This window comes from Ascaphus truei, chromosome 17, assembly GCF_040206685.1.
Source record: "Ascaphus truei isolate aAscTru1 chromosome 17, aAscTru1.hap1, whole genome shotgun sequence".
NCBI classification, from domain to species: Eukaryota; Metazoa; Chordata; class Amphibia; order Anura; family Ascaphidae; genus Ascaphus; species Ascaphus truei.
In genome coordinates, this window is record NC_134499.1 from 10,156,731 (window position 1) to 10,182,725 (window position 25,995).

The window sequence follows — 25,995 nt, forward strand, 5'->3', positions numbered from 1 at the left end:
CAAGACAGATTTCCCTAGCCAATTCCAATGTGGCTTTCGCCCCAAACACTCCACCGTAACTACCCTGCTAAAAGTTTGCCATGAAATCCAGTGTGGAATGGAACGGGGACAACTCACTGGTGCAGTATTCCTAGATTTTGCAAAGGCTTTTGACACAGTTGATCATGCTATCCTGCTTAACAAACTCCAGAGCTCTGGAATAGGGAAGCATGCTTTAAACTGGTTTCATTCCTACCTATCAGGTAGATCCCAACATGTGTCCATCTCAGGCTCTAACTCCAACCCCCTGGATATCACCTGTGGCGTCCCGCAAGGCTCTGTTCTGGGGCCCCTACTCTTCTCAGTGTTCATCAATGATCTTCCCACAGCTTGTAAGGAAGCCTCAATACACATGTATGCAGATGACACAATCCTATATGCACACAGCCATAGCCTCTCTGACCTTCAACACATACGTCAGTCTGACTTTTTGAGACTTGAAACTTGAATTTCCCAAAACAAACAGTTTTTAAACACTGACAAGACTGTAACAATGGTATTTGGGACCAAGACTAAATTTGTAAAGCTTCTAATGACTGAGCTCCATATTAAAACCAACGCTAACACCACCCTAACTCCTGTCACTCGTTTTAAATACCTGGGCTTATGGTTTGACTCCCATTTAACATTTGGGATGCACATTGATACCCTGACATCCAAAACCTATGCCAAACTAGGTGTACTTTACAGGAATAAATCCTCCCTAAGCCTGCTGGTCAGAAAGCGTATCGCACAGCAGATGCTAATGCCAATTATTGACTATGGGGACATAGTACATGGCTCGGCACCCCAAACCCACCTTGGCAAACTTGACACCCTCTACAATTCAATATGCCATTTTGTTCTCCAATGCAACTACAACACACATCACTGCGAAATGCTCAAAGAACTAGATTGGTCACCACTTGAGTCTAGACGCAAAGTTCACCTTTTCTGTCTTGTCTTCAAATACTTTCTAGGCAAGCTACCCAGCTATCTGAACAAGCTCCTCACCCCTACCACACGCAGCACTTATCACCTGAGATCAGACTCCAAAAGACTGTTCATGGTCCCAAGGTTCAGCAAAGTATCCGGCCGCTCCTCCTTCTCTTACCGTGCACCCCAAAACTGGAACAATCTACCGGAGACTCTCACAGCCTCCACCAGTTTATGTTCTTTAAAAACTAAAGCTGTCTCACATTTTAATCTGGTCTGTAACTGTTACATACGCTCATAATATATATTATCTCTAACTGTGCATGCAATGTATTGTATATAATGTATATATACCCTGTTCACTTATGTAACTGTATTTGTCATCTTAACTCTATGCCCAGGACATACTTGAAAACGAGAGGAAACTCTCAATGTATTACTTCCTGGTAAAACATTTTTATAAATAAATAAAATAAATAAATAATGGCAGTGACATGGTTAAGGGGCCAGTCCCACCTAGGGGCAAAGTGTACTAATGGCACTGACATATTTAGGGGTCAGTCCCTCCTAGGAGCAAAGAGTACTGCACTAATGGCAGTGACATGTTGAAGTAGGGTTACCATACTTCCGTATTTTCCCGGACATGTCCAGCTTTTTGGTTGAAGGTCGCTGCCTGGGAGGAATTTTTAAATAACTAAAAACGTCCGGGATTTCCAGCCACACATGTGCGACGGTTGTCCCGGTCTTTTTTTAATACGTATGTATGGTAACCCTAGTTTAAGGGTTTTACCTACAGGTGTGTTTACATATTTTTGTTAAATAAGTTTGTAATCCCGATGATCTGACACTTGACTAAGATTTTGTCTAGTGATTAACAAAGGTCTGCACCCCCAAATCCCCTCCACACCCCCTTCTGTTATATCCATTTGCTCTCTATGGGCTGCATGAGATAAGGGTAAATAAAACACTTCATGGACATTCAGAGGCTTCAAAGAAATTCAATGTGTCATTAATTTCCAAAGAAAAAAATATATATATACAAATGAAATCTTTGCCTGTAACTCAGTTAGATTAGTTCAAGGAAGCCAACTGGGTTGTGAAATTGTTTATAGAAAGTAAGTTTTTTGACCGACTACGTGTACGCACCTCGCAATTATATACCTGAAAACGAAAGGTAATTCTCAATGATTACTTCCTGGTAAAACATTTTATAAATAAATATTACATGTCCAAGTGGCCCATTATAAGTGGCAGGACTACTGAACAACTGAAGTTTAAAAGGAAGTTCAAAAGAAGTGAAGAAGTGGACAACCCCTAATGGCCCATTCCTGCATTTGAACTACGCTGGAAAGGAGGATATCCTCTATACCAGACTGCATTATTACTGCTGTGATGCTGCCTTTACCATTTATATTTGCTGTGACTTCACTTCTTCTCAAATTATGCACTTCTTTTTACCAGCCTCAGTATGTCTCTAACTCCATTCATATATCTCCATCTCTCCTTCCTTCACCACTTCTCTGTTCACATGAACTCCTTTCTTACCTACGTCCTCTGACACCACACAGCTCTATCCCCTGCACTAAAAAACACCCCTACAAATCATCCTCACTCATCCTCTTTCTATCCATGCTTCTCTTCCTTGCTTCTGGGGATATCTCACCCAATCCTGGTCCCTGCCTTATTCCTACATGCGCTCGTCCTCGCCTGCCAAATTTAACCTCTACTCCTTCTGGTGTCTCCCTCCAACCTCATGCCCATCACCTGCCACCCTCCCTCCTCTCTACCTCTCTCCTGTGTCCTTTGGAATGCTCGCTCCCTTTCTAACAAGTTCCTCTCTGTACATGACTTTTTTCTCTCTCACTCTCTGCTCCTATTTGCTATAACTGAGACCTGGCTCACTCAGTCTGACGCTGCTCTGGAAGCTGCCCTCTCTTATGGTGGTCTTTCTTTCTCCCACACTCCGCGCACTGATGGCAGGGGTGGATGCGTGGGGCTCCTGCTCTCCTCTCTCTGCCGTTACCGAACCCTTCCTATTCCTCCATCTCTTGCTTTTCCCTCCTTTGAGGCTCACACTGTCCATGTGGCGGTCATCTATCGCCCACCTACCTCTACTCATCCCTCTTCTGCCTTTCTCTCTCACTTTGAATCCTGGCTCTCTTTCTTTCTCTCCTCAGACTCTCCTGTTCTTCGCCTTGGGGACTTCAATTGCCACATTGATGACCCCTCTCTCCCTTGGGCTTCCCGCTTTCTCTCTCTAACCTCTTCTTTTGGCCTTCAACAGTGGACTACAGCCAGCACCCATAAGGATGGACACTACTCAGACCTGGTTTTCACTAAAAACTTCTCTCTCTCCGATTTCTCCATTTCCCCTTTTCCGCTCTCTGACCATCACCTCATCCTCTCTATCTCGCTTCTCCCCTTCTCCACCTCCATCTACCCCCCAGTTCTGCAGAAACCTGCGCTCTATTCACTTACCTGACTTTGAGTCCACTTTATGCTCCTCCCTCTCCTCTCTCAGCTCTGCTACAGACCCTGACAACCTGGTCAGGAACTACAACTCTGCCTTGTCCTCCTCTCTTGATCTACATGCCCCGATTTCTCTCTGCCGCCCTCGCCCTTCTAACCCTAGACCCTGGCTAAATTCCCACACGCGCATGCTGCGTTCCTCCGCTCATTCCTCTGAACGTCTCTGGAGGAAATCTCATACTCTCGCAGACTTCCTTCACTACAAATTTATGCTATCCTGTTTCAACTCTGCCCTCTCGCTAGCTAAACAAGCCTACTTTTCTTCACTAATCAACATGCACAAGTCTAACCCACACCGACTGTTCTCTGTCTTTGATACTCTACTCAAACCACCCTCAGCTGCCTCTCCTTCCTCCATCTCCGCTCAGGACTTTGCTGACTAATTTAAGAACAGGTGGAATATATACGTCAGAACATCCCCTCTGTTTCTTCCTCCCATCCTACACCTCTTCCTAACTCTCCTCCTGCCTTCCTTGACTTTTTTCCACTGTCTCAGAGGAGGATGTGTCGCTGTTGATTGCCTCTTCTCCCTCTACCACTTGCTCTCTTGACCCCATTCCCTCCCATCTCCTAAAACCTCTTGGTCCTACTATAATCCCTACGCTCACACACATTTTTAACTCCTCCCTGTAAGGAATCTGGTGTCTAAGCGCCATCAGCGCGACCATTACTCACCTCCCGTCGGTACTCAGGCGTCCAAGCGTCTGCAGCGCAATTCCCACATACCTCCGTTGTCTGCCACTGGCACTCTGGCTCCTCGCCATCACAGGATTGCACCAACCGAAGAGGTGCCTGTTGAACCGCAGCCTCTGCGTGTGTCTCCAGCTCCGTGCTCTATGCGCACACGTGCATCTGTCTCTGTCCCCATGCGCATACGCGCGTCAGTCACCGAATCCACGCACACACGCACGCCAGCCCCAGACGTTTTGTGCATGCATTCCCAGCTTACAGAGCACACGCCTAACAGAGCACTTTTAACCACTGCTCCTGCAGTGAGGCGTCGCCCCCAAGCATCACACAGTTCCATGCAAATCAATGATTACACTCAGCTGGGCTGTAACACCTCCCTCCTACCAGGGAGGACTCCTTGCAGTCCTCCAGGCCTGCCCCCTTTTCCCATTGGCCTGGCCAGCTTTATTATGCCTGTGCTTCCCATCACTCGTCGCTCGACATAGTTCTGTATGGAAGCATTTGACTACTCTCTCAGTGACTCCTCAGGTATTTACGTGGATTGGACGACTACCCCCTCTGGCTCTCGACTTCGGCTCTACTTGGACTTCGTGACTTCTGGCATCCCTGTAACACGGCTTATACCTTCGACCATCTGCAACTCTCCAATCCCTGATCTTGGCAACGGCAATAACTACTCCTCCTCTACTACCGGTACCGGCAAGTATTGTCTTCCTTACTATACCTGGCCTGGCAACACTAACACCACACTCTGGACGCGCTCCCTTTGCTGCGGGTGCGTGTATCCCTACGTCCCACCTCAGCACAGGGGACGGGTCTGGTCTGCGGGCAGCACCGGCGTAACATTATATCGAGCCCACAAGACGCAGACCAGACTGAATTAGATATGAGGATTCCTAACCCCAAACCTTACGCAGGTGAATCTCAAGATTTTCGGGGCTTCATTAATCAATGTGAGGTACAATTTGAAATGTCCCCCCACCAGTTTTCTACTGCCCGAAAGAAGGTGGCCTACGTTTATAATCTGTTGACGGGTAGCGCACTGGCTTGGGCCTTCCCCATCTGGGAGCGGCGAGATGACCTTACCCAGAATTACTCAGCCTTCAAGACGGAATTCAGGCAAGTGTTTGATTCCCCCGCACGTCGGGAGGTGGCGTCTTCTTCTCTTTTACAGATTACTCAAGGGCGAAGACTGGTGACTGAATATGCCATAGAGTTCCGGACCCTTGCAGCAGAGACCAACTGGGAACAGGAGGCCTACGTCGCCGTATTCTGGCAAGGACTGTCAGACAGCATCAAGGATGTACTTGCTCTCCAACCCAGGCCAGGTCTTTTGGAGGATCTCATCACTCTGGCGATTAGAGTGGACCAACGTATTCAGGTACGCCGCACGGAGCGCCAGCGCACTCGCTCGGTAACCTCTTCGTCTCTCTCTCTCAGCACTACTACAGTCCCCAGGTCCACTTCACTGCTCCGTCCTTCCTTGGACTCGTCCGAACCGATGCAGTTGGGGGTTCAACGGGTTCGCACACCAATACGGCAATTCCGTTGCACCGGGGAATTGTGCTATTATTGCGGACCTGCAAAAACATCTGACCCAAGAATGTCCTCCATCTCTGGAAAAGGGGAACACCCAGTGAGTATGAAGGGGCTCTTCGTGGGTGTTATGTCTCCTCGTCCCCTTCCCCAAAAAGGATTCCCTAAGAAACTCACTATACCCGTGTGCCTCTCAGGCCGTAAGTTCCGCGTCTCCACAGTAGCCTTCATAGACTCCGGAGCCGGAGGCAATTTCGTGGATCAAGAGTTCGCCAAACACTACCAGATACCGCTTGTGGAGAAAAAGATCCCCATCGCGTTGGTCGGAATTGATGGGCATCCACTCACGCCGGCATTTATCTCATTAGAGACGGTTCCAGTTGTACTTTCCTCTGATATTCACAAGGAAACCCTGACCCTCTACGTAATTCAGGCTCCGGGAACACCCATAACCCTAGGTTTGCCATGGTTACAACTACACAACCCACGGATCAATTGGACATCCACCAACCCCATCACTTGGGAACCAAGGTCAGGTGAACTGCAGCGACTCCTAGCGAATACCACCGTTCCTGAGACGAACCTCCCTACAGTTTACCACCAGTTTCTGGACGTATTTAATAAGGTACAATCTGACCTTCTACCCCCACACAGGTCATATGACTGTCCTATTGACCTGATTCCTGGTTACACATTACCTAAGTCCAAGACTTATCCTCTGTCTCTCCCCGAAACTAAGGCTATGGATGAGTACATCCAGGAGAACCTGAAGAAAGGTTTTATTCGTCCATCTACTTCACCAGCTGGAGCAGGGTTCTTCTTCGTAAAGAAGAAGGATGGAACTTTAAGACCTTGTATTGATTATAGAAGGCTTAACCGCATCACCGTAAAGAATCGCTACCCACTCCCCCTTATCACTGAACTTTTTGATAGATTGCAAGGTGCCAAAGTCTTCTCCAAGCTGGACCTCAGGGGAGCTTATAATCTTGTACGCATACGTCAAGCAGACGAATGGAAAACGGCCTTCAACACGCGTAGTGGCCACTACGAATACCTTGTGATGCCTTTCGGACTGTGTAATGCTCCGGCCGTTTTTCAAGATTTCATTAATGATGTCTTCCGTAAAGTACTCAACGACTTTGTCATAGTCTATCTTGATGATATCCTGATTTTTTCAAAGGATTTACAGGACCACATCTTTCATACATCTTACGTACTCTCTCGCCTTCGTGAACATCGCTTATATGCCAAGATGGAGAAATGTACCTTCCATCAGACTTCGACCCAGTTTCTAGGCTACATTATTTCCAGCCATGGTTTCATGATGGATCCGGACAAATTAAAAGCCGTTACTAACTGGCCTAGACCCGACTCTCTTAAATCCGTCCAGCGCTTCCTGGGATTTGCGAACTACTACCGCAAGTTTATCCGTGATTTCTCCAGAATTGTTGCACCTATCACAGCCCTTACGAAGAAGGGGGCCGATCCGTCGGTTTGGTCACCAGAGGCCAATACCGCCTTCAACACACTTAAGGAGGCTTTTGTGTCCGCACCGGTTCTCCATCACCCAAACACTGATCTCCCTTTCGTGTTGGAGGTGGACGCCTCTGATTCTGGCGCCGGTGCCATTCTATCCCAGAGACCTTCACCCCAAGAAAAATTGCATCCCTGCGCATTCTTTTCGAAGAGATTTACCTCAGCGGAGAGGAACTACGACGTGGGGAACAGAGAGTTACTGGCCGTTAAAATGGCACTTCAAGAATGGAGGCATCTCCTGGAAGGGTCGAGGGAACCGTTCACCATCCTCACAGACCATAAGAATTTATTATATATAGAGAACGGTCGCCGTCTGGGTCCACGGCAAGCCCGCTGGTCTTTGTTCTTTTCCAGATTTAATTTCCAACTGTCATATATTCCTGGGACTAAAAATGTCAAAGCCGATGCTCTCTCAAGACAACATTCTTCCGAAGAGAGACCAGAAGATTCCATTGAGACATTACTTCACGAGAAGATTTTCGCTGCATTTTCAGAAGCTTTGACAAGATCGTCAAGTCACAAAGGTTCATCCCAAAGAACCTGAAGGTCCCCAGGGGCAAGCTCTTCGTGAGACCTAATTTCATACCCGAGGTTCTGGATTGGGGACATGCCTCGAGAGCAGCTGGTCATCCAGGCTACAAAAAGACTTTGGACCTTATACGTCGCAACTTTTGGTGGCCCAAGATGTCCAAAGACATTTTTGAATATACGCACGCTTGTCCGGTCTGTGCGCAAAACAAGACAATTCATCAAAGGCCTCACGGTCTTCTCCTTCCTCTGCCCATCCCAGAACGTCCATGGTCACACATATCAATGGATTTTATTGTGGAGTTGCCAAGGTCCAAAGGGATGAATATGATTTTAGTAGTGGTGGATTGTTTTTCTAAGATGGCTCACTTTATCCCGCTCAAAGGACTTCCCACCTCACCCGCCCTTGCTGATATCTTCACTGATCACATCTTTCGCATTCATGGTATTCCTTCGTCCATCGTGTCTGACAGAGGGTCACAGTTCGTATCCAGATTTTGGAGAACTTTTACCAAAAGACTAGGGATCTCTTCTTCTTTTTCCTCAGCTTACCATCCTCAGTCCAATGGTCAAACAGAAAGGGTCAATCAGTCCCTGGAAAAATACCTGAGGTATTTCATTTCCAATTCTCAGGATGATTGGGCACAACTTTTGCCATGGGCCGAATATGCTTTTAACTCCGCTACCAACGAGTCCACCCGAGAGTCGCCATTTTTCATCAATTATGGTTTTCATCCCCCATGTCTTCCCGTCTCCAACATTCCTTCCGGAGTCCCGGCTGTAGACGACCGTGTCACATCTCTGCAATCAGCATGGTCCAAGATTCAGTCTGCTCTTCTTACTGCCTCTCAACGGGCCAAACATCAGGCAGATCGCCACCGCCGTCCGGCACCCAGATACAAGCCAGGGGATATGGTATGGCTGTCCTCAAGAAACATTTATTTGAAGATACCTTCCCCAAAATTGGCGCCGAGGTTCCTGGGCCCTTTTCCGATAACTGAACAGATTAATCCGGTAGCATTCCGGCTTCAACTTCCCGACAGCATGAAGATACCAAATGTGTTTCACACATCTCTACTCAAGCCATTCGTATCCAGTCATTTCTTCCCCAACCATAACCGTAGGCCTGATCCGGTTATTACCCAGAATAGGGAAGAATATGAGGTCCAGTCCCTGCTCGATTCTCGCATATCCAGGGGTCAACTGCAGTTCCTCGTGCACTGGAAGGGTTTCGGCCCAGAAGAAAGGTCTGGGGTTCCACTTCGTGATATCCACGCTCCGGTTCTTCTAAAGACTTTCAGGAAGAAGTTTCCAAACAAACCATTTAAGGACCGTCCTGAGGCCGTTCCTGAAGGGGGGAGTACTGTAAGGAATCTGGTGTCTATGCGCCGTCAGCGCGACCATTACTCACCTCCCGTCGGTACTCAGGCGTCCAAGCGTCTGCAGCGCAATTCCCACATACCTCCGTTGTCTGCCACTGGCACTCTGGCTCCTCGCCATCACAGGATTGCACCAACCGAAGAGGTGCCTGTTGAACCGCAGCCTCTGCGTGTGTCCCCAGCTCCGCGCTCTATGCGCACACGTGCATCTGTCTCTGTCCCCATGCGCATACGCGCGTCAGTCACTGAATCCACGCACAAACGCACGCCAGCCCCAGACGTTATGTGCATGCATTCCCAGCTTACAGAGCACACGCCTAACAGAGCACTTTTAACCACTGCTCCTGCAGTGAGGTGTCGCCCCCAAGCATCACACAGTTCCATGCAAATCAATGATTACACTCAGCTGGGCTGTAACACCTCCCTCCTATCAGGGAGGACTCCTTGCAGTCCTCCAGGCCTGCCCCCTTTTCCCATTGGCCTGCCCAGCTTTATTATGCCTGTGCTTCCCATCACTCGTCGCTCAACATAGTTCTGTATGGAAGCATTTGACTACTCTCTCAGTGACTCCTCAGGTATTTACGCGGATTAGACGACTACCCCCTCTGGCTCTCGACTTCGGCTCTACTTGGACTTCGTGACTTCTGGCATCCCTGTAACACGGCTTATACCTTCGACAATCTGCAACTCTCCAATCCCTGATCTTGGCAACGGCAATAACTACTCCTCCTCTACTACCGGTACCGGCAAGTATTGTCTTCCTTACTATACCTGGCCTGGCAACACTAACACCACACTCCGGACGCGCTCCCTTTGCTGTGGGTGCGTGTATCCCTACGTCCCACCTCAGCACAGGGGACAGGTCTGGTCTGCGGGCAGCACCGGCGTAACACTCCCTCTGCTCTGGAACCTTTCCATCCTCCTTCAAACATGCAACAGTTATACCATTACTCAAAAACAGCAAGCTTGACCCTACCTGTCTTTCTAACTATCGACCTGTCTCCTTCCTGCCTTTTGCCTCTAAACTCCTTGAACATCTTGTATTCTCTCGCTTGCTCCATTTTCTCAACACCTACTCTCTCCTAGACCCTCTACAATCTGGCTTCCGCACTGCTCACTCCACTGCCCTCACTAAAATAACTGACGACCGCCATGCTGCCAAAGACAGAGGTCATTGCACTCTGCTCATATTACTCGACCTCTCTGCAGCATTTGACACCATGGACCACCCTCTTTTCCTTCACATTCTCCATACTCTTGGTATTCGGAACAAAGCTCTATCCTGGATGTCATCCTACCTCTCCCATCGTACTTTCAGGGTCTCTTCTGCTAACACCTCCTCCTCTATTGATCTCTCTGTGGGGATACCCCAGGGCTCTGTCCTGGGACCTCTTCTCTTTTCTCTGTACACACTCTCTCTATGTGACCTAATAACATATTTTGGGTTTAAAGATCACCTCTATGCTGACGACACACAAATATACTTTTCAACACCCGACCTTACACCTGCTGTACAAACCAAAGTTTCTGAATGTCTCTCTGCTATATCATCCTGGATGGCCCTCCGCCGCCTTAAAATCAACATGGCTAAAACAGAGCTCCTCATACTTCCTCCCAAACCTGGCCCTACTACCTCCTTCCACATTACTGTTGGAACTACGATCATTCACTCAGTAGCCCAAGTACGCTGCCTAGGGGTCACACTCGACTCCTCTCTCACATTCGCCCCTCACATTCAAAACATATCTAAAACCTGTCGCTTTTTCCTCCGCAATATAACAAAGATACGCCCTTTCCTGTTGCTCGACTGCTAAAACTCTGACTCAGGCCCTCATTCTCTCCCGTCTTGATTACTGTAACGTCCTGCTGTCCGCCCTTCCTGCCTCTCACCTGTTTCCCCTACAATCTATCCTAAACGCTGCTGCCAGAATCACTCTACTCTTTCCTAGATCTGTCTCAGCATCTCCCCTCATGAAATCCATCTCCTGGCTTCCGATCAAATCCCACATCTCACACTCCAATCTTCTCCTCACTTTTAAAGCTTTACACTCTTCTGCCCCTCCTTACATCTCAGCCCTAATTTCTCGTTATGCACCATCCAGACTATTGCGTTCTTCTCAAGGATGTCTTCTTTCTACCCCCTTTGTATCTAAAGCCCTCTCCCGCCTTAAACCTTTTTCACTGACTGCCCCACACCTCTGGAATGCCCTTCCCCTCAGTACCCGACTAGCACCCCCTCTATCCACCTTTAAGACCCACCTTAAGACACACTTGAATAGCACTGTGGATATTCTGAACACATGATACATAAAGTTTGGCCCCTGCAGACGCACTTACCAGAATTCCTTCCTACTGTCTCTGTACGTTCTCCCTACCTACCAATTAGACTGTAAACTCATCGGAGCAGGGACTCCTCTTCCTTAATGTTACTTTTATGTCTGAAGCACTTATTCCCATGATCTGTTATTTATATTATCTGTTATTTATTTGATTACCACGTGTATTACTACTGTAAAGCGCTATGTACATTAATGGCCCTATATAAATAAAGACATACAATACAATCCAATACAAATCAGCAGGAATGTGGGTGTAGCAAAATGGCGATAACTGAAGAAATGCCACGTAGGAGCAACAATGTGAATAGCCGCTGGTATAAGGCAGCACTCATATGGACGGACATACTCAAATATGTATTTAATCCGGTCAATTAAACATGATTTCATTGATCGAATAAATATTTATACTACTATTTGATTATGTCCATGTGAGGACCACATCAGTGCAAGTTCAGGTAAATAAATAATACAAAGTAAATTATTCCTTTCTGGCTACTTTAGTAATTGGCTTTCAAGTGTCTCTGTATGGGTTCAACTGTAAATATTTATGGCTGTGTCATTGGGTAGCAAGATGGCGCTGCACACACCGCCTAAAATTCAGCCGCTTTAAGGGTGCAGCAAAATGGCCCCCATCCATTCATTCATCTGCGTCAGGGTGCAGCAAGATGGCGCCCATTCATTCCACCGCGTCAAGATGCAACAAAATGGCGCCCGACATTGTATTCGGCCGCGTCAGGGTGCAGCAAGATGGCACCCGCCCATTCAACCACATTAGGGTGCAGCAAGATGGCGCCCATCCTTTCATCAGCGTGTAGCAAGATGGCAGAGTCGTCCACACCCAGGCGCAACAAGATGGCGCTCGAATGAGGTGCAGCAAGATGGCGGACTTCCTATAACCTGCGCGTTGCGAGGGCCTCGACAAGCTCCTCCTCCTCCCGTTTTCTTGTAACTCCCACTTCTAGCGCCTTCCACTTGCGCCCTGCTTCTCCGCGTCCCGCGGTTTGGATCTGCTTCCATCATGGACCCGCGGAAATTACATGAGCTGAAGGAGTTCGTGCGGCTATGCCAGGACTCCCCGGATACGCTGCACCGGCCGCAGCTCCGCTTCTTTTCCGACTGGCTGCGCAGGTAACACCGGGGGCAGGAGGCCTGGGACACCGGGGGCAGGAGGCCTGGGACACCCGGGGCAGTAGGCCTGGGATACCGGGGGCAGGAGGCCTGGGACACCGGGGGCAGGAGGCCTGGCCTCTTAACGGAACCTCTCCTCCCCCTCTATTATATAGGAAGACCCGCCGGCTCTCATTTTCCCCTGATATGCCTATATGTATTTTTGTGTGATATACATACATATATATGTGTGTGTGTGTGTGTATATGGGAGGTTAGGTACACACCCCTTCATTTCCCTCCTCAACCCCTTTAATTTCCCTCCTAAATCTCCCTGATTTCCCATGCTGGGCAACTCCCTTGTTTATCTGGGAGACACCCTGTTACTGGTGGTAAAAGAAAGCAGTTACACTGTGCATCCCTTTAACTGTTCTGGTTCCCTATGTAGGTGAAAGAAAGCAGTGATACTGTGCATCCCTCTATCACATGGTTCCATAATATTGCCGGTAAAATAAAACCGTGATACCGAGCACTCCTTGTAAATGCGGTTGCCTATGACTATAGGTAAAATACAACACATTGTGTGCTTTATGTATCATGATTCCTTATTGCTACAACATAAAGAAAGCAGTGATGCTGTGCATCTCACTCTGAAAGTTGCTGGGGGTGCTAGGTGCTGATCTGGGGTCCCCTGTTTCTGAGAACTGTTTTTCCTAGTCTTGACTGCTGAAATATTCCTGAGGAAACATTCGACAACCAAGAATTTGGGGGGTCCCTTAAGTTGAGGGAGCACAGATTGGCTTAGTTGTATTGCTAATGGCTTCCAATTGGGTGTAGCCTCCGTGTATAGTGTGAGCTGGGGTGTACGGTTGCAAGATCACATTGTGGCCCAAGGCAGAATCTCCAACTTGTTCTGCATAATATTAACCAGGCCGAACCCTGCAGGGAGTCACGTGTGGTAACTGACTTCTCGCCATTAAATGATCGTTCAACTTACCAAAATGAATTCATTTGTAAAGTAACTCTTTATTTCTAAAGACTTTATTTCTGGTTTTTTTTTTGCTTGCGATCTTGTGGCAAATGAATATATTTCTCTTGGTGGTTTTTTTTTTTTAAGGTTCAGCCAGTGTTCCTAGGAACCTTTTGGGTTCCCTGTAATTGTCAGGTCCTTTTTTAAAATTGTACCAATTGCAGAAGCATTTACAATGCATCTGATCTCAGGCGCGCTATTAGAGAGGGTTGGGGTTCCTTACAATGCATCTGATCTCAGGCGCGCTATTAGAGAGGGTTGGGGTTCCTTACAATGCATCTGATCTCAGGCGCGCTATTAGAGGGGGTTGGGGTTCCTTACAATGCATCTGATCTCAGGCGCGCTATTAGAGAGGGTTGGGGTTCCTTACAATGCATCTGATCTCAGGCGCGCTATTAGATTGTCGGGGTTCCTCAGAATTTCACATGGGGTTCCTTAACCAAAAAAAGTTGGAACTCCTGGCTTACAATCTTGTCCAGCTCCAAAATCCAGACCACTAGTATTTTGTATTTCTATATTTAATTATGGGAAAGTTCTCAATTATACAACCGCAAACAGACGCCCCAATGCACATCCAGTATATTCATTACTATATGATTTTTGCTCTATAAGTATGGGTCACTTGGTACAATCCTTTTTATGGCTAAAATATTTAGAACCTGCAAACAGGTCAAGGTCCGATCGTCAGCTCCTACACTACCAATTTTATACTATCCTCAACTAGCTTCTTTTATCACATCAAACACGTCATTGTAATGATCTGTTACTTTGTATATAGCAGTGGAAAAGTATGTGCTTGTCTTCTCAATCGCATATGCTGTGTATATTATTTACAGAGGCCCAACCATGTGCATACAGGCATTATAACATGTTCACTGCCAGAGTGGTCCGCTGCGCATATTGGGTTACAATTGCTCTGCTCCAAACTGAGCTTTGACCTTCACGGATGGTACAGGCGTTCCTATTGATCTCTATACAGCGGCTTCCTTTTGTCTTGTATTTATGTGCGTTATTTGTCCTGCAGCATGGGAGCCGCTGTCCCCGATCCCCCGACCAAAGACACCTCAACAGCAACCAATGAGGTAATGAGCCTGCCATTTAACCACATTACCGGTGGCGGGGGTGGTGTGCGAGTGGTAGGAATGAGCGGAGAGGGGTTAGCAGCAGGTTCAGCGAGGGGGTTCCTGTGCATGTCTCTTCCCCTCCTTGAAGGTCCCCCAGGGGAAACAAAATGTCGATCTGTTATAAAAGGATAAAACCCGTATTTGCTTCTTTAATGACGGGCCTGTGAGTTCCTTGTATTGTATAATTATTTATAAAGCGCCCGCCCCTATGCTCAGCTCAAGCGACAATACAATACAGTACAGGGAATAAGAATAAAGTGCTGCAAACACAATCCGTGTGTGTTGCTCTCCAAAAAATCCCACGTTGTGAGCACATTGCCGTGCCTGACAGGTCCACAGCCCTGCCTTTCCCCATTATCTCTTAACATGCAATGCTTCCACTGCAGCCAGGGATTATGGGAAATGACATGCAAATGAGTACCCGCAGTCAGTCACTTTTTGCTTCTAATCCATCTTAACATGGATCCTTATCAGCTTACACGTGTGTCAGATCCCGCTGCTTTCGGACACACCGCCTGTGTTGTGCAGCTTGTGATGTCTGTCCTGGTGCGTTACGTCTGCCTCATACTCTCCTCTCTTACAATGACCCTTTATACCCAAGAGCTAAACTGTGATCACGATTCTCTCCATTAAACTGTCTCTTCATAGGAGGAACCGCCTATGAAAGAAGAGGGCGCCCCGTCTCCACCTCCCCCGCCAGTCAGTGAGGAGAGTGACCTGGGTACGATCCGCTTCATTCTCTCACCCTCGCCTGTGATCAGTTTAACCCCTGTGCTGCCAGCAGAGCCGCTCCGGCAGCTGATATTACAGAGACATGGATCGTCTATTTAAAGCAGCCGTCCCACGATGTGTTTTTTTTTTTTTTTTTTTTTTTACATCATTTGGGGAGGGGCTGCAGTGCTGTAACATGCTCCGTTCTGCGCTGGGGGTTCCCTGGTTCTCGAGGAGTCTAGGGAGCCTGATCAGCAAAGGGGTTAATGCCACAAATTAATGTCACTTGCTCCCTTTTTTGTAGTTTGGCCACATCCTCTTCAGACTGGAAACCCCCTGACACTAACAAACAAGGGCTGGTTATCTGTTTTGGCCTCGGGTTATTAGGCATTCTCTAGCATAGTATTGAGTTACTACCTGCTGGTATGGTGGGTGGGGGGGGGGGGGGGGGTGTATGCTAGTGTAGTGTAAGGTCAATATTAACTTATTAGTGAACAGCTAGTCATGGGTTGCCCTTGGCTGGCTAGCCATTTGGGCTACTTAGGAGTTATGTTATTTCAGAGGAGATAAATTAAAGCAGCTATCCTGCTGTCCTACATTTGTTTTTGACAACAAAGCAAATTAAAATAGAAGCCCATCCATTCTTTTTTCACAGGAGACAATCACAAGTTTTTTACCGGGCGCGTGACTACATTTTCCCAGGGGCCACTCCGATGTGTTCATGTTTCCCTGGCCTGCTGTGCGGGTCTGACGTTTAACACTTATGTACCCGACTCATTTCGCTTACTGACGGGTTTTTTCCCCTCATCGTTGCAGAGATTGATCAGGAGGGGGTGATTGAGCCTGAGCAGGATGAGCCGCAAGAAATGGGAAATGAAGAAGTGGAGGTAAAACCCTGACCCAGCGCATGGAGATGTGCGCAACGGGGAAGAACAGGGTTTTGTTATACATTTGATACCTTGTGAAACGTTTTGCCAAGCCTCAATAAATAACCTCACAGGAGGTGACCGTTGGACCTCTAAGACCACTAAACTCCCTGTGCTATATATCTAGCAGTCTGACGCAGGTTATATATCTATCTATCTATCATGGGAGCAGGGCCGGCTGAGACACGGTGGAGGGGCTTTTGCGTGGCCTCTTACCTTGTCCGGTGCGGCATCTCCTACGCAGCATCGGTGCCATTTGCTGGCGCGGCACCAGGTTAACGCGACTTCAACAGGAGAAGCTGTCGGACAAGGTAAGAGACAGAGGCCCCGCGCTCTCCCCGCCAATCGGCTTTATTGCTGTGTGGAAGAGCGCGTCTCTCGGTGCAGTGGAACCGCCACCAAACCGGCCCGGCATGGCAGAGTATGCACACATTGGTGTAGACTACGCACAGATACTGCATCCTCCGGTGTTAAACATTGTGATATTTCTGTAGGTTACAGAAGAAATGATGGACGAAGCCAATCAGAAGAAGGTGGAGGCCATTCATGCTTTGGGAGACGGTGGGTGTTACGGTAGACGCCCTTATTTAATATGGTAATACGGGTGTAATACATTACCCTGCTTCTCCCCATAGCCCTAGTCCAGGAGTGGCCAACTCCAGTCTTCAATGGCCACCAACAGGTCAAGTTAAGGACATCCCTGCTTCAGCACAGGTGGCTTAGTCGAAGACTGAACCTGCCCTGTTGGTGACCTTTGTGCACTGGAGTTGCCCATCCCTGCTCTAGTGTCCGGGGTTACGGCAGCACCAGTCCCACCGGTACTTTAGTACTTCCAGGACGTGTGACCGCTCCTGGTGAGCTCGCACCGGGGACAGAAGTGGAAGGAGTTTCACTTCCATTTTTGATCACGCTGGCTGTTCCAGCGGAGCGGTCGGCCCAGTTGTGCGCCGCCCCTCCCTCCCCCCCCTAGAAAGCAAGCAAGTCCGATGTGCCGGGTATCTCGGTACCCTAATGGTTCTGTCTCTCCACACAGGTGAACTCCAGAAAGCAGTTGACCTTTTCACTGATGCCATAAAACTGAACCCTCTGATCGCTATTTTGTATGCAAAAAGAGCAAGGTAAGTGTGGGGGAAGGGCCACCCTCGTGGCTCATAATTGTAGTAAGAATATTGCCTTTGAAGTGGGTGATCATATTTCCGTCAAAGGTGCAGTTTCGCCTCTTTCCCCCCGGGGATGAGGGGTGAGATTCCCTTCTAAAAGCCGTTTACCAACTTGATATTTTTTTCCCCTAGCTGTCTGTGATTTTAATTTTAAAAGGCCGGAGCCTGCCGTAAAGTGTCCACGTGGCGACTCCTGCTGGCTTTATTCTCACTTGCTCCGTTCCACCAGAGCACTGAGCTGTTTTCCATGCAGATTACAAGGGGTCTTAGCAGAAAAGATTGCTCATATCCATCTATTTTTTTTTTTTGTTCTTTGAGTTTAAATATTGTCACGAGGTGACAGGGACTTAATTTGTGTTCCCTTAGATTTGTGGCAGTTGGTAGCAAATCAAAGTGTATATATATTTTTTTTTTTTTGAGCAGGGAAAAAACCAGGTCAAAACTGATATCTCGCTTTAAATCCTTAAATAAGCATGCGGGGGAGGCGGACAGGGGGAACTTCCCGTCTCATTGCTGAGTTTGCCCTCAATACAGAGAAGCACATCCCATTTATGTGACGGCCATATTTACGAAGGTGTGCTATGATGGATCTTGTGTAGTTGTATGTCTTTATTTATATAGCGCCATTAATGTACGTAGCGCTTCACAGCAGTAATACACTTGGTAAATATGGCCACTGTCTTTAATTTGTCTGAGATTCAGATCCGTGCTAATAGGGTTGCAGGAACCCCCCCACCTGTTTACGCATCCTACTGTATGGGGAATAAGCCTGCAGGTGAACTGCCCCTTCCTGAGCAGGCGGGTATTACCCAGCTGCCCTTGTAATATAGAGCAGCACCTGTTTTTATTCATTTAAAAATGTTTTTCCAGTGTGTATGTGAAGCTACAAAGGCCAAAAGCTGCGATCCGGGACTGTGATCGCGCAATAGCCATCAACCCCGATTCAGCACAACCATACAAGTGGAGAGGGACAGCAAACAGGTAACAAGGCCTCGGAAAGCATGCGCTGGAGTGGAGCGTGACTTTGACCGGGCGTCAGGAAAGTGCGCCTGGTCATTACCAATTGGATTGCTCCATCCACGTCCCCCACTCGCCTCCAACTGTACCTGTGAGGCATGTACCACTGTGTTGGTGTCTGCAAGATCGCTTGTACTTTGTCAGAGCATGTAACTTACAAGTAAGATTGAGTGGGGAAACTGCACTTAGCTGCTATATAATTAGCAGGCGCAGAGTCCGGAGGCCACATAAAAAAGCCGTTCGGACGCCAATGCGGTGTCCTTTTTGATGCACGACTGGTCTGCTCGGCAGTTTCCCAGAGCCAACTCCGAGTCAAGTGCTATTTGCGCACAAGGGCAGATCTCCAGCTAACTGGATGGGGTCGAGGTGGCTTAAAACTTTGGCGGATCTACTACGTCAGGGAGTCTGGCTTTCCGGGAGCTGCATCACATCGTAGATATGTCCAAAAATCCCGCTGGTTTTGCTAGGGGAGATGGGGTTTTGATGTTCTACGCGATCGGGATCAGAAGAGGGGAGGACCCTTTCCCTTCCGGTCATTGTAAATAGTGGTGCATGTTGGGGGACATTGTGATGACCCAATTAGTGCGTCACCAAAGCGGCAAACCTCGGAGGAGACATGCGGCGCACACAGGGCTGAGCGCCCAAATATAACGCGTCCGTGGACTTTCTCTTGTACAGGCTCCTGGGGAACTGGGAGGACTCGGCACACGACCTGGCCACGGCGTGCAAACTGGATTACGATGACGATGCGAGCGCCATGCTGAAGGAGGTGCAGCCTCGGGTAAGTGGCGGCCATGTCCCCATCAGGAAGGACTGGTCGGCAGTAACCTGCCGTAGGAGAGGCAGAGGTGGGGGATAACACAGGAAGCGAGCAATGTATGGGGTTTTTATTCTTGTGAGCACAATGTACAGGTCCAGTAATTCATATTTAATATAAATGGTCAACTTTGACCTTGGGTCCGACCTCTTTCCCAGTACCTCTGAAGTTGAGGAGTAATTGCGTTCTTCTGCCCCCCTCTTGCATTTTGGGCCATAATGCCCGAATTCCACCTCCTGAGGCGGCGACATTTTAATGCTTGTGACGTTTAATGGCAAAGTCCCTCCAAGGCCTATCGTGTACTGGTGCCAGGGATCTGTTTAAGGGCTCACATCTGGGTGATGGGAAGTGGTTTTTATTTATACCCAAATCTGACACGGGTACTTTCAAATATTTTAGTTTTGAGTGTGTTTGCAGAAACAGGGAGCTGAGACTTTGGAGTGGTTAGATCTCTCCCGGCTGCTCCCTTCTGTCTGTCACTGTGCATTCTACAAGAGTTTGCACAGGCAGAGCCCAGCTCCCCTTATCTTTACTGGCTCAGTGATGAGGACAGGGGGGATAAGGGGAAAGGAAACACTTCATTGACACACTTCATTTAGAGGCCCCTAAGAAATACAACTTGTCATTTTCAGAAAAACAAAAAAAGCGAAGTATTTGCTTCTAGCACAGTTAGATCACTTTAAAGGGGTATTGCTCCCTGCAATACTTACATCGGAAGGTGATACTGGTAGCAGCCTCGGCTGGTCACAGAAAAGGTCTGTTTAAAGGTACCACGGGCCAATCCCTTGCAGTGTGACGTGGGGCCTTTAAACCGCAGATACCGGCATCACCGTCCGATGTGTATCTCTGGGAGCAGGGGGTTCCTATTTATTTAGGTAATGGTCCTTTTTATGGAAGCCAATTAGATTCTTTAAATTGCTTACAACGGGTTGTTTTAAGCCGGCGGCGACGCGGATTCGCACGTTTATAAAAGGCTCGGTACGAACACGTTGCTGTCATTAATATCTCACTCAGGCTCTAAAGATCGCAGAGCATCGGAGGAAGTACGAGCGGAAACGGGAGGAGAGGGAAATCAGAGAGAAGAAAGAGCGGGTGAAGAAAGCCCGCGAGGAGCACGAGCGAGCGCAGAGGGTAATATGCGTTGTCGGAGGCTGCGTTTAATCGAATCCGTTTACTTCCCTTTTCCAATGTACAATGTGTTTCCTTTGTGCCTTTTCTATCCTTCGTGGGTGTACATGGGTACAAGATGGCTGCACGTGGGTGTACATGGGTACAAGATGGCTGCACGTGTTAAATGTGTGTTTTTTCACTCCGATGTAGCTCCAATATATTTGCCCAGGGAGACCTGAGGATTTAACATCCCCCTCTGCATTTCGGGCTGGTCTGAAAAGGGTGAAGATGTAATCCTGTTTCTGCAGCTAACACTCGTGTCCTTTCTGTATGGTAATAGGAGGAAGAGGCCAGGCGTCAGGCTGGACCCCAGTTCGGTGGATTCCCAGGTACTATCACTGTCTGACTTTGGGTTAAGGGGGAAAGTGGCTGGCTGACGATAAGCAGTCGCCTTCCCTAAATGGTCACCCTTTCTGGAAGTGCACCTATGAGAGATGAGAAGCCTCACAAACTGAAATTGCGGTTCGAATGGATCACAAAGATTTCGACGTTCCTTCCTGTGTGTTTAGGGCAGTTAAAATGTGAGTTAGATGGGCATTAGAGACACTGCATGTAAGGTAGGAGTGAGGCCTTTGGTCAGAACTAGGCCATTCAGAAAACGTGAATTACTTGACAGTCCATTTACAGTTTTGTCACCCAGCTTTGTAAACTAGATGCTTCCTATTGAATTGACTTGCAGGTAGTGTGTTAATGTGCATTAAGACCTGGCATCGCCTAATATGGCACAAAGGCCTAGGATTGCTAAACGGGGCTAAGCCATAAGAAGCCTTCTGACGCAGTCGCTTAAATTGCACCGCTTAGTAACTTAATCTTTTGCTAGCAGACTAGGAAGCGTTGTCGCTGTCTTTAGATAAATATCTTGCAATCCTGAATGTGGGGTGGATTGTACAGTATGCCCAGCTGTCAGGGATAGAATGACCGCTTCCTGCTGAGATGACCCCAGTATTCCTTTCCACTGTAGAGCTGTGATCCTGACCAGTGTATACAGTAGTTAGAATAGAACAGGCCTGCACAGCAGCATTATGACTGAGCCACTAATTAAGCCAGCTGTGCTGAAGTAGGGATATCCAGAAAACCTGGCCTGTTTGTGGCCCTCAAGGACTGGAGTGTTGCAGGCCTGGAATAGTACATCAGTGCTTAAGGGACATATGGTCTCAAGTCCATTTTATTTATTTTGTTCTTGGTTTGCTGCTTTCAGCTAATTGATTCTTATTGACGCAAAGGGGTTGCCGTCAAATCAACTTTTAAATCTCCCAGGCGAGAACAATATGGTCGCCGAGTTGGCCTTTGCTCCGACAGCCAATAGAAAGCTGGGACATTGGGAGATGACGTGGCAGCTTTCTGTTGGAGACCATGGTGGCCATATTTGTTTGCAGTATCTTGCAAAACGTAATTTGCATTTATCAGCAACCAGGGTCCCCTGAGCTGGGAGCACAAAGCTTGAGCAGGGGTGGTTGCTGTTCTTAGGGGATCATCCCAAAATGTGAAGAAAAAAAAACACCAATACACTCAAAGTATGACAAATATATATGGGTGTTCTAGGTTGGTAACCTAACCCAAATAGTCTCATCACAAAAAGGCGAACAAGGAGTTAACCAGTTAGCAGACCACACAATGGTTGGTTCAAATGAGAATATTTATTGGGCATACAGCCACGGATTCCTAACGTTTCGGTCCCTTGGGACAGGGGCGAGCAAAGTGGTTTTTTTTGTATTTGATGCCGCGTTGTCATGGCGACGTGACCAGAAGCCGGCTGAATCCCATGAAGTGAGTTGCAGAGGCCTCGCGTGGTCCCCCGGCATTTCATTTAAATGCCTCGGGGAAGAGCCTGGGGCCTCTGCAGCTGCCCACGCGCCGCCCCCCAGTTTGTGCAACGCTGCCTTGTTTTACAAGGGTGTGCAAACTTTGTGCGCTGCGAGTCTCCCCCCAACCCACCCCTCTGCCTGAATGCCTGCCCTTGTGCTCCCCCTACCTAAAATCCGGTGTCAACTGATGCGCGGGGTCACGTGACCCACGGCGGCCTTTGACGCGCATGGCGATGTGTCGCTGAAGACTAGGTAGGAGACACTGCCGAGGCCTTATGTGATTCCCCGGCACTTCATTTAAATAGCGTGGGGCCTGTGCAGCCGCTGCGCCCCCCAGAAATCTTTGCACCCCTGCCTTAGGACAATAAATGTTTCATTTGAACGAACCATAGTTGTTTTGCGATCTGGTTAATGACGCGTTTGCCGTCAGGTCGCACCCCCCCCCCCCAGTGTCCCGCGTAAGAACTGGGGCGGAACTTTCTGCAAGTGTCTGAGGCTGCAGAATAAGTAGCGACGTATCTAATAGAGCACATGGACTCCGTCCCTGGGCCGTTTCATTAGCCGGATATAACCGGGGAGTCCGCTTGGCCTGCAGGGGATAACGGTCCTGCCTGGTTAATTGAAGGAATCGGAATAATCTATGCCATCGGGACCAATCTTCATTTGATCTTTGGTTTTACACGGCACGAGGAAGCCTAAACACGGCAAATATCGGTGTCGCGGGTTCGTGGAGCAGCCTTTCCTGCAGATGGGAGACCTGTATAATATTGCACAACTTGGTATAGGCAAAATAAACCGCATGGGGTTAGTATGCGATGCAAACCCAAGGAGACCATGCGCGCCGCGCTAATCGATCACTAATAGGTCTTTAGGGAAATATTCACTTCAATGGCTATTGGGGCGTAGATAGACAAGCGGCCCACTGGGATATACCTGGCTCTATATTACTACGTGTTTTCTTTGCAGGTGGTTTCCCGGGCGGCATGCCTGGGATGGGTGGCATGGGCGGCATGCCTGGAATGGGTGGCATGGGCGGCATGCCCGGAATGGGTGGTATGCCAGGTATGGGTGGCATGCCAGGAATGGCAGGGATGCCCGGACTCAATGAAATCCTCACCGACCCAGAGGTGCTGACTGCCATGCAGGTACAGATAAAACCCCGTACCCTACAACCACACACGCTGTTAAAGTGCATTCCTAGAAAATACTTTGTTCTTCATCCAATTGCATGCAGCTGGATGTGTCTCTGAATCTTGTGCGATTACTCACTGCTGGTCTTGAGGTCCTTAATAGATGGAGGCGTAGGGATCTCCGATGTAGAACGGAAGATCCTCCCAATTATAACTGCAGAGCAACACTTAAACTTGCTGCACCCCCAGTTTATTAAATCGCTGGACAAAAAAAAAGCATAATGGGGGTGATTCAACTGGATGAAACCGTTCCATATCACAATGTTACAAAACCTATTGGCAGAAGGCTGCAGATACAAGAAAATAAATGTTATCAAATGACTCTTTTGATGGAAGAATCCACTCGTCCTGAACGCGTGGGACGCGTAAAGCTGAAGGACATGCGGCTGCTGCAAAATTTCTTCGGGAAGCCGAGCTGTCAATCGCCACTGATTTTCCCCCCCCCCTCGCTTGTAGCCATGCAAGGCATGGTGGGGGCCAGCTTTGGGAAGCAGAGGTGATTAACAGCTGTGATTCCGTAGAGTTTTTTTTTTTTTGCATCAGCCGCCGTCTTCCCTGGATGTGCCCTCCCTCGGTAGACCCGGTGCAGGGTGGTGAGATTTCCAGCCACACACAATTTGATGGATGTGTTGGTTTTTTTTTAAAGGCGACAACAAGTAACGTTTATAGTCAGAAATATGGTAACGTCCTCTTAACCAAGAGATTCGTCAAGGTGCAAGGTCAGCCCCCTTCCCCTTCTGACAGGCTCTGGCTCTTGAGCCCCGCACTCTCCCTAGCAGTGAACCAATTGTATCTAGTAACTGCCCAGTCACTCATATTCCAGGAACTACATTGCACATAACGCTGAATTAAATAACCCAGAGCAAAGCGATCACAGGATAACGGATCGATCTGCAGCTTAGCTAATCACGTCAGTGTGCAGATTGTATTGATGCACATATGGAATGGGAAGAAAGGAAAAAAATAGATTTATTATAATTATTTATTTTAAACGGCAGCTTTAACATCCAGCTTGTTCCTCCAGGAACAGGTGCACCATACACATGACCAGAAGTAGGACACACCGCACTATTCTAAAAAGATACATGATACGTGCAACTTTATTCCGTAGGTGACAGGTGAAACAACATTTTGGGTACCTCCTGACAAAGGAGGAAGGTTTCTTTCCCCCCCCCCCCCCCCCCCCAAAGTTTCCGTACGCCACCTGAGCATGCCACAGCGCTTGGCTTACTTTGGTCCTACGAGGGGGTCTTCCGATAAATGGTTTGACATGTACTGAAAGAGAATGGCATGTGAAGCCTGTTGCAATGGTCTTGTTTCTCCTCCCCAGGACCCCGAGGTGATGGCTGCATTCCAAGACGTGGCTCAGAACCCAGCGAATATATCCAAGTACCAGAGCAACCCCAAGGTGATGAACCTGATCGGCAAGCTGTCCAGCAAATTCGGAGGCAGCGCATAAACCTGTCCCTCCCACCCCAACCTCCAGGAACAGAAACAGCAGAGAAGCGATGACCCTCGCCCCCAATGCGCCGAGTCCAAGGGTCACGCAATCCAAGCATAGCATCATGATGTGGCGACATCTGTTCGCCTCTTCCTCGCCGACCTACGACGTGACTGCTACACTATTACATAACACCTGGTGTTATTACTATATACCAACGGTAAATGAAGGGTTTATAGATTTAACGCAAACGGTTTTGTGTTATTTTTTTTTATTTCTAGCTGGGGCCGGGGTGAGTTGAAATATATTTCGGCGACAAATGGGACATTTTTTGCTGACTTTAAAGGTGCAGCTCCACTGAGCAATATATGTTGGTTGCAATAAAGTGAAAGCACGCAAGTGTGTAACTCCTTGTTTGTTCTCTTTGTAGCCGATGGTTTATTCCCGAAAGAAAATATGGTATAACTACAGTCCGTGGTTGTGTGTGTGTATATACTGTCTGTTAGAGATGGCAAGGAAATGGATGTGTTCATAATACGGAGTAGCAAACTTTCAGAGAAAGGAGTCCCTGCCCTGAAGAGCTTACAATCTAGAACAGGGGTGGCTAACTCCAGGGCCACCAACATTTCAGGTTTTGGATATCCCTGCTTCAGCACAGGTGTCTGCGTCTGTGACTGGAGGAGTGGTGTTGGCCACCGATGCGTCAGCTGGTGTATTGGGGAAGACGGATAAAGGGAAGTGAACATATTTTTTATAGGGCCAGGTTAAGAGGCCAAGTGCATATGCAGTGGGTTGTGTGCTCATTAGAACGCCATGGAAAGGCTTTATTGCAATGGTTACTTCAGGCAGATCTTTGAAGGGGGGTTGGGGGCAGGTCAGTAGAGCGGGAATTTTGCAGGCGCTGGTGTTTTCAGTGGGAAGCCAGGGCTGAGGAGGGAGGTGGATTTTACTGAAGGTTGCAATAGTCCATGCGGGAGAGAATGAGGACATTGATTATTGTTGGCTGA

The 25,995-nt window shown here is 48.2% G+C and overlaps 1 protein-coding gene across 4 annotated transcripts; it reads left to right on the top strand.

The window, feature by feature from the left end:
- Positions 1-12,362: 12,362 nt before the first annotated feature.
- ST13 (ST13 Hsp70 interacting protein) lies at positions 12,363-25,395 on the top strand. Of its 4 annotated transcripts, none has more exons than XM_075573880.1 (12): positions 12,367-12,619; positions 14,652-14,709; positions 15,400-15,472; positions 16,279-16,349; positions 16,883-16,961; positions 17,422-17,506; positions 18,419-18,529; positions 19,244-19,346; positions 20,397-20,513; positions 20,833-20,881; positions 23,324-23,502; positions 24,878-25,395. In XM_075573880.1, exons 1-12 carry the CDS (start codon positions 12,510-12,512, stop codon positions 25,004-25,006), a joined length of 1,164 nt encoding a protein of 387 aa, XP_075429995.1. In that variant the 5' UTR covers positions 12,367-12,509; the 3' UTR covers positions 25,007-25,395. The 4 variants fall into 4 exon arrangements, with proteins under 4 accessions (XP_075429997.1, XP_075429998.1, XP_075429995.1 ...); XM_075573881.1 differs by having other exon boundaries at positions 12,370-12,619; positions 16,883-16,949; XM_075573882.1 differs by lacking the exon at positions 18,419-18,529 and having other exon boundaries at positions 12,363-12,619.
- The last annotated feature ends 600 nt before the right edge of the window (positions 25,396-25,995 follow it).

Bases quoted from the DNA above. Each gene is read 5' to 3' on its own strand.
- ST13 (XM_075573880.1), top strand. From the start codon at position 12,510: ATGGACCCGCGGAAATTACATGAGCTGAAGGAGTTCGTGCGGCTATGC. The intron at 14,710-15,399 runs GTAATGAGCCTG...GTCTCTTCATAG, and splicing joins CCTCAACAGCAACCAATGAG to GAGGAACCGCCTATGAAAGA. The intron at 19,347-20,396 runs GTAAGTGGCGGC...TATCTCACTCAG, and splicing joins TGAAGGAGGTGCAGCCTCGG to GCTCTAAAGATCGCAGAGCA.